Here is a 9,190-nt window from a genome sequence, read left to right as displayed (position 1 = left end):
CATGTTTTGTATATGCTACTTTCTTTCAATATGCATGGCACAGAATGTAAAGAACCTGCCATGTGGCTGGCAGTATGTATGAGGTGGGACACAAAGTCGATGTCAAGAATCTCAAATTCTGGTAAAGAAGTAAAATAAGTAAAAATCCCAGGTAACTACCATCAGAGTTAAATAAATTATTCCCTATTTGTTTTATTGGCATATTTCTTCTATGAAGGATGTCATTATTTTGTTGTTATTTACAGTGTGAATTACTGTGGAAAGAGGAAGGCCTCAGAGTCTGTGAACATGAATTAGGATGTTGGGTGAGAGAGCTCCACTCACCTTTCCTGACTTGGCTGTTGGATGTTTGTGTGTATGTGTGTGACTAATCAGGAACACCTCACTGGTGGAGGGTTAAAGGATACCTCTGGGATTTGAAAACACCAGCAGACAAGCTGCCAGTGCCTAAGATTTATCTCTAAGTCAGCTTATTTTAGATTTATGGTATTGCCTCTGATTGTATTACTTCTGCTTTCTTTACTCTTTAGTAAATTCCTGTTTGCATTCTAACCTTTGCTTGGCTGTCCTATAGGTATTTATGAAAATATAGTTTGTTCATAGTTGCCAAACTTTCCCCAAAGTCATTAAGACTGCTTTTAGTGGTAATCTCTAAGGGTGGTAATCAGTGAAAAAGCTCCCAGAGAGAAAAGGAACCTTAAGGTCCGATTCAGGGCTGTGTGGTGTACTTATTCTCTCCAGCAGGTTATTCTCCTTCCAGCGTTACTCTGTGGGGGGAGACTGCCAGCTGCCCACCAAAATTGGTTCTCTACTGCACAGTAATAGAGTTGCATATAGGAAGAGGCTGCCCGGAAATCTTCACAGCTAGGTGTGGCATGTGACAGTTCTTGACAATTGCATGTGAGCTGCATTGCTGTGTTCCACTTCAAAACCAAGGTCTTTAAGAAGGGATCATGCCTCCTCCATACCCTTCTGTAAGCTTGATGTAGCCAAAGGTCAGTCCTTTGGCGATGGCAAAGCCCTAAGTTGGAGGGAAACTGGATCCGTGGTTGCCTCAAAGAGTGGCCCTCTAACCTGAACTTCCCACCCTGGACTGCTACGTGAGTAAAAAATATACTTCTATGGTTTTTGAACGGATACATTTTGGTGTCTATTTTTTATAACACAATCTGCTACCTTTTTAGAGATTCTGGGATAATGATGATGATATTGATCATGATCATGATGGAAGGCCCCAGAACTTCAAAGATATTTCATAGCACAACACAAAATTTATGCAGAGCAGAGATATTTTTTCAGGTGATATTCAAGTCGGGATTTTAAAAATTTTCCCATCAAGATATCTATGAAGCCCCTCTACTCCTACTTCAGATCACAGAACACATAAAGCAGAGAAAGGCACAAACCTCTTCCAGGTAATTGGAAGCTGTAGTGGGCATTTTGCAGAGGGAACAGACTTACATTTTAGCATTTCATAGAACTGTGGACCCGAACAAGAGTTAACAGAGAACTGAGTGTTCTCAGCAATCGTTATCAAAACCCTGACATATCTTGGAGAAGACAACATAGGACATAGACTAGTTTGAGACATGGTGGACCTGCAAATATAAAAAAGAGAATAAAATAAAGGATATGACATAGACCCAGAAAAGAGATACTTTCCGTTATCACATTTGGCTACGGATGCAATCAATTTCCTAGTGGAAAAGCAGCAAATGCTGTATCAGATCCATGACGTATATTGTTTATAATTTATTCTATATGTTCAATTAATGTCATATTAATGAGAGACCTACAATCATAATTAAATCTAAAGTTCCAATATCCAGAGAGGGTTTATTGACTAATTGATTATTGATAGTGAGAGTAGAGTAGAGGTTATTAAAGACAGACAGGACTGAGTACAAATTTCAGCCCTGTTACATACTAACTTTATGACCTAGTCTAGGTTACCTAATTTCTCTGAGCCTCCATTCCCTCATTTGTAAAACGGAAACAATTACTACCTCATAGGGTTATTGCAAGAACAAAATAAAATATCTGCAAATTACTTAGTACAGTGTCTGAAAACAAATGGGTCATTAATAGTGACTCTCCTTTATCAGCTAGAAAATAAAATTTCTTACAATTTAGAGTTTATTTTCTCTCATTTGTTTAAGACTTCATTTTGAAAGTGAACTTGAAGAGTCCCCAAAAGGAAAGCATGAGATAAGGAATATCTAAAAAGGAAAGTTTCCAGAAAGAAAAATATGGCATGAGAGGAGAACATGATGCCTTTATTTGATTAAAAAGATTGCTTATTTACAAACTTCAAAACTTCTGATATTGAATTAACATTTTAAATATTTTGAAAATATGTTTAAAAATCGATGATCTTTCTAGAATGTTTTCACTCATTCAAAAATGACTACATTTTGCTGATAATTTTTCTGATGCCTGGCTCATAAAAGCATCAAATGGAAAATTTTCTTCTTTGCTTTTACAAGGCATTAACACAAGTATAAAAATATCCTGCTAATGTAAGTGATTATAACCATCCATTTATTTGTCTATAAATGCCAAATAAACAGTTATAATCAAACTTCATTAATGTTAAAATAAAGTGACAAAACACGCATATTAATCAGTGAGTCACAAAACACATCCGTCTCCTATTTCAATAGTTGCTCACTCTTGAAACAGCACCTTCGTTTATGCACACTGTAATTCTTAACATCTTATCAGTAATCTATTCTCCATAGTTGGTAGAATCTTGACATGGTCAAGATCAACCTCTGAAAATTCAAGTACAAAATGATTTAAAATGTCTTTTCAATGTATTGTTCTTATAAAAGAAACAACTCACTATGGTACTTTCCTTCCTTCTCTGACAGTATACTATTACATTATTCTAGAATACAGAGTTTTCATTTTCATACGAAACCCTTACTCCACTTTCTAACACCAATTTATACAACCTGAATTTTTTTCTTTCCCACTCTGAAACTTATCATTAACTGCTATATTTTTCTCTTAGAAAAATTATTTGGAAGTATTCCAAATAGTTTTCTATCTTATTTAGTAACTCTTTGTACTACCATATGCTTCAGTAATAGGATAGTATGTATCCAGGAGTTTTCTTTAAGGTATCAGTGAAGAGGTTAATTCATAGCTGCATTTATGAGTGAGTTTTATTTATATTTGACTTGTGGTGAAAAGATTTATGTTTCAAATATTAAACTATTTTTTCCCCAAGTGACAAGAAGTGAAATGTTAATCACCTACTAGTATAAAATAGATTAATTTAGATATAAAAGTAGTTTTGTTTAAGTAAAGTTTGGAATTAAAAATAGGACAGTGAGTTAAAAATCTGATTTAATCCTTGGAACTACCAGATGGAATAGTAAAAAGGGGAGAAGAAGAAACACACACACACACAAACACACACGAGAGAGAGAGAGAGAGAGAGAGAGAGAGAGAGAGAGAGAGAGAGAGAGAGAGAGAGAGAGAGAGAGAGAGAGAGAGAGAGAGAAGAGAAGAGATACAGAGACTGAGATTGATTTTGAGATCGGTCAAGCATCACATTATCAGTTTTTACATTCTGGTATAATATTATTTCAAGGATCTGAACAACTAGAACACCGATCCGTTTTCCCTTAAAGATCTAAATGATAATGATTTTTTTTTTAAAAAGTCCTTCTGGGCACACCAGGAAAATTATTTAAAAGCATGCGGTAGGGTGCGAACTAAGCATTCTTCAAACAAACACGACCTTTTCTCTGTTTCTTGTATTGCTCTTCTCAGCCCAGCCAGAAAACCCAGACAAGTTTATTTACACACACACGCCCCCCCGCCCCCACGGGGTGGGGGGAGAGAGAGACACGGAAACGCCCTCTCTCCATCCCTTCCAAACAATTATCTCCGAGAGCAAACGACAGCCATCAGCAGCCCTGTGCTGGGCGGCAGAGCCGGAGAGCCAGCCGGGCGCGCGGAGGGCGGGCGATCGGCAGGCGAGCGGGGAAACGTGGCTCCTCTGCCGAGGAGAGGATTTGTGAAAAGGAGCGCTGGCCCGCGTGCGCCTCTTGTTCCCCGTGTAATTTGCAGCCAATCATCAGTAGGTGTCCACGTCCCTGCGTCCTCCTCACCTCGGCGCCAGTCCCCCCCGCGCCCCCGCCCCCAGCCTCTACACCTCCTCCCTCGCCTTTCTCCCGCTCCCCTCCCCCAGCAACCACACACACACACACACACACACACACGCACGCACACACACAAACAGAGAGAAGGGGGGAGGGAGGGCGAGAGAGAGAGAGAGAGAGAGAGATTCCCCGGCTCCCTCCCTCCCTCGCACACAGCGACTGGAGACGGACGGAGAGCAACGCGCTGGGAGAGGAGAGACCACCGACAACAGCCCCGCGCTCTCACACATACACTCACACTCGGCTCTTTCCTCTCCCCCCACCTCCTCCTCCTTCCACCCCCACCACTAACATCATCTCCTCCTCCTTCTCTCTGCAACAAGAAAAAAAAAAGCCATTTACAGGTATTTTTTTTTTGATCCGGATATTTATTTATCCCCCCCCCCCAACAGTTTGTTTACAAGTATTAAAGTTGTAATTGGGAGCTGCCAAGACACATCTGGATTTGTGTTTCTTTGTGTTAGGGGGTGATGTGCAACTAATTAAAGGCAGACTGGCAGCGTCTGCAAATTCTAAGGCTCCCCAAATAAAAAGAGACTGGTAAGTGATTGTTCTTTCTCTTTCTCTGGCTTTTTTTCTCTTAAATGTTTGCTGTCCGTTGGGATTGTAAAAGTAGATTATTAATGCTGGACTCCAGCAATAAAAAGCTTCGCTGTATTAATTTATTAATTAATCTGCACCCGCCCCTCCTCCTGAATGTTAAATATGACCTTTGATCTCTATGTTTCTGGTAAACCAGACATACAATATTAGGCATGTACAGTCACATTGTTTAAAGGCAAAAGAGGATCATGAAGTATGGATGTCTAATTTAGCTTTGGTATAGAGCTATAGTTATTTGTGTGTTTTACTTTGTTTTTTTTAACAAAATCCAAACAATAGCTGTGGCTTAGATACATTTTTCATGCTCCAGAGATGCATTGATTAAACAATAATGACCTGGATACTGGGCGCAATTATTTTCTACAGTTTCTGGTGGAATTAAACCTTCATGTAGGAAAGGGGGGAGGTGGTGGCAATCAGAAAAGCAAGGAAAGCTTCTGTTTGGAAACACCACTATAATACTCTGAAAAAGGGACATTAAATTATTTCTTTATTTGGAACAAGGTCAAAAGACTAAAATGTTAGAAAAATTTCACTCTACTCAGTGTGATGATATCTAATGCATGGTTGGCATAACTAGTTTTTACTGAGTAGCAGTTATTATGGTCTTGCAGTTACAATGTGATTCGTAGAAACTGAAGCTATATGCATATTCTTGCTGTGTCTTTCCCCACCCCCTTCCAAGCATCAAGAATATCTAGCCAGGAGCATTTTGGGGGCACCCTTTGTATTGCCATCAGACCTCAGAAGGGAGCAGTTTTCCCTAATTCGAAACCACAGAGGTGGTTCCTGAGTGATTAGGGACTTGGAGTGATTGAAAGATGCCTGCTAGCTTCTAATCCAGCCTGGGGTGAGGTTCCTTATCTTGATTTACTTTGCCTAATAGGGATTTGTTTACATAAACCCCTCTTTTTAGGGCACCTCACCAGTAGGTCTTGGAAGTTTTTGCACTTGGAGTTGGGTCATAAATGCTTCATTAATCTAATTATAAGTATAATTACTATAATGGATATATATTTTGAACTCTGAATATTTGAGACTGAGAATACTGGGCCCCCATTTAGAATTCCATGAACTCCACATTCTAGACCCATCTGTGGGCTTCAAAAATGTCACAAAAAGATATTCTGGGGGGGAAAAAAACACCTTTGAAACAAAGAAACGGGTTTTTTTTTTTTTAGGAGAATATACACTTTATGTCTTCGCTTTACTTCTTTAAAGGCTGTGATATACCTCTGCCTCTGTCATAAACAACTAAAATTCCTCTTCCTAAAGCATAATAGTGGCCTGTAAGCAAAGAGATGAATGCAAATATCCAGTTAACATTAAACTTTCTCTTAAAAAGAGCAAGAGAGCATTTGAGTGGTCATTTCTTTGGGTAAACAACACCTAAAGGGATTTTTTCCCTTTTACTCAATGTAAAAATCAGTTATTGTGAAAGATTTTTTTTTTTTTTTTTAAAGTCCCACGCTTTCCTCTTGTCTTGGGAACAGACAGCAATCTCCATTAAAAATGATGGGAATATTCTTACAGAGGCTGCAGGCACTTGGTTTAAAACCTATGACATTGCTTATAATTATTTATTTATTTATTTTTTAAAAAAATCTAGTCCATCTTTCTTTTCTTCCTTTCTTTTAAACAAGTAGAACACCATCCTCTTACCCCCACCAAACCCTTCCACCAAATGGCTTGTACAATTGAGACCTGTCCTTGGTCCATTGAATTAAGACCCTAACAGAGCCAGCTGTGCTGGGATTCAAACTAATGACCGCAGACACAGAAGGACACTGTGGCAGCTGGTAGTTCTTTTTTCCCTGCCTCTTTAGTTCAGATTGTATATGGGCCGTCTCTTAGCTCTCAGTTGTATTGTATTTGCTTACAGTTTATACTCGGATGTATTGTAGACTTTCTCAGTACTTCATTTGCTAATTTCCTGTTCATTTTACTCGTAGGGCTATTGCTGTTTTCTACTTTACAGCATTTGCATGCCCAGGCAGTACTTGTTCACACGTTTCATAATGTTTAAATGCCCTCTGCTTATAGGTAGTATCGCCCTCCCACCCCTGATTTGCATGTCTTTAGCACTCCAATTGCCCTTTTCCCTCGGCATTTGTCACCCCCGTCTTCCCCTTTCCCTGGGTATCCTGGCTATTAATACATTTTCTCAGGAGGGTTATAAGAACAGGGGGGAGGAGCTGTGGTTTGCTGTGGGGAGGGAGGGAGCGGGGGTTGGGAGTGTTGCTGGGGATGGGACTTGGGGAGGGGGGATCACGTCTTCATGATTGTTATGCAAACGACCTGACCGAAGAATGTGGGAGCTTTCGGTGTCTGCGGTGGGGTAGTGAGGGAGGGTGTTTATTTTTTAATCTTTTTCCTCGTGCAGCTCGTTGGAATGACTTTCTTTATTTTAGTTGTAACAGTTGGAGGATAATGCAAAGGAAGACGCTGCCTGGGAATTCACCGTCTGTGGAAATGCGCCCCAGAGAGGAATAAAACAGCCCTCACCTTGCTCTGCCCACCCGGCCCCACTTTCCCCTCCCGCCTCGGCCCCCACCCCAACACCACCATCACCCCCTTCCCTCCCCCCCACATTCCCCCCTTTCCCACCCAGGTGTCGGACCAGGCGGTCCCCACTTCCACCCTGCACCCCTTCTTCCCCCCCTGCACCATGAACACCAATGTCTGCGTGGAGCCCGGGCCGAGCCCGGAGGCCCCGGGCTTACCCAAGGAAAGCCACCTGCCCGAGGGGGCCCTGAACAGCCTTGTGGATTACAACTCGGAGATGGAGCGCTACCGCTCTTTTGCCACCTCCTTCTACAAGACCAACGGGGGCGCCTTCCCGCAGGCGGCCAAGATTGCGCGCATCACCACCCCCATCTTCCCCAGCAGCGCCGCCGCTGCCGCGGCCGCCGCACGCATCGGCATGTCCCCCTGGAACTGCGACAACGCGGCCACCGCCGCCGCCGCCACCGCCATGCTCTGGGGCAGCGGCGGGGGCGGGGGCGGCGGAGGGGGCGGGGGCGGCGGCGGAGGGGGCGGTGGGGGCGGTGGGGGCGGAAGGAAATCCTCCTCCTCCGCCGCCGCCTCCTCCGCCTCCTCCTCGGCGATCCTCCCCGCCGGCGGCGGTGGCGGTGGCGGCGGCGGCGGCGGCGGCGGCGGCGGCGGCGGCAGCAGGACCAGCATGCACCACCGAAACGACTCCCAGAGGCTGGGGAAAGCTGGCTGCCCGCCAGAGCCTTCGTTGCAAATGGCAAATACTAATTTCCTCTCCACCTTATCCCCTGAACACTGCAGACCTTTGGCGGGGGAATGCATGAACAAGCTCAAATGCGGCGCTGCTGAAGCAGAGATAATGAATCTCCCCGAGCGCGTGGGGACTTTTTCCGCTATCCCGGCTTTAGGGGGCATCTCATTACCTCCAGGGGTCATCGTCATGACAGCCCTTCACTCCCCCGCAGCAGCCTCAGCAGCCGTCACAGACAGTGCGTTTCAAATTGCCAATCTGGCAGACTGCCCTCAGAATCATTCCTCCTCCTCCTCGTCCTCCTCAGGGGGAGCTGGCGGGGCCAACCCGGCCAAGAAGAAGAGGAAAAGGTGTGGGGTCTGCGTGCCCTGCAAAAGGCTCATCAACTGTGGCGTCTGCAGCAGTTGCAGGAACCGCAAAACGGGACACCAGATCTGCAAATTTAGAAAATGTGAAGAGCTAAAGAAAAAACCTGGCACTTCGCTAGAGGTCAGAGGAGATGATTTCTTGTTTCCCAGTCTCCCTCCTTCCCTCCTCACTTCCCTTTCCTCTCCCCTTCAGGGCTTCTTGTCTGGCTTCAAGATGCAGTACCCCTTTTCCGAAGCTTCACTTAGTTTGTAAGATACAGTTGTAGGTGGCTGCGGAGGGCACGGCCTCTCCACCACCCGCCCAGCTGCACTTCACGTGGAACCGCCCTCCTGATAGGGAGAGTGCCCCTCCTTTGTATCTCTAGGGGAATAATAATGTAATTGGCTTGAAGAATCAGAAGTTTCACATTCAATATGGTTAATATTTTCCCTTGGTGGTTTAAAATGCCCCCTCCTCCTTATTAAAAAAAAAAAAAAGAAAAAAGAAAAAAAAATCTCTGCCCAAAGGATTGGACACATCACGTCCTATGCACGTTTTTCTGGGCTAAGAGGGACATACTAATGGCCCAATTATAACAGTGAGAACACTGTCTGTGGCACACAAGCTTATGTTCTCATTAAACAAAACAAAACAGAAACAAGACCAAAACCCCCCCGCAGTAATTATCGAAACTGAAAAAAACCTGGATTCAAAAGGGGATTTTTATTTTTTAATTTTTTTTATACTCTTTCTGGGATAGGTTCTCTCCTCATCGTGACATTATGTTTCTGTTTCCTATTTTATTTTCTGCATATCTGGT

The 9,190-nt window shown here is 43.4% G+C and overlaps 1 protein-coding gene across 1 annotated transcript; it reads left to right on the top strand.

Moving 5' to 3' along the window:
* Positions 1 to 7,446: 7,446 nt before the first annotated feature.
* Positions 7,447 to 8,643, top strand: CXXC4 (CXXC finger protein 4). Its single transcript, XM_063107467.1, has one exon. It carries the CDS (start codon positions 7,447 to 7,449, stop codon positions 8,641 to 8,643), a length of 1,197 nt encoding a protein of 398 aa, XP_062963537.1.
* Positions 8,644 to 9,190: the final 547 nt, after the last annotated feature.

Source organism: Cynocephalus volans, chromosome 9, assembly GCF_027409185.1.
Source record: "Cynocephalus volans isolate mCynVol1 chromosome 9, mCynVol1.pri, whole genome shotgun sequence".
NCBI lineage: Eukaryota > Metazoa > Chordata > Mammalia > Dermoptera > Cynocephalidae > Cynocephalus > Cynocephalus volans.
This window is presented reverse-complemented; position numbering and strand designations above follow the sequence as displayed.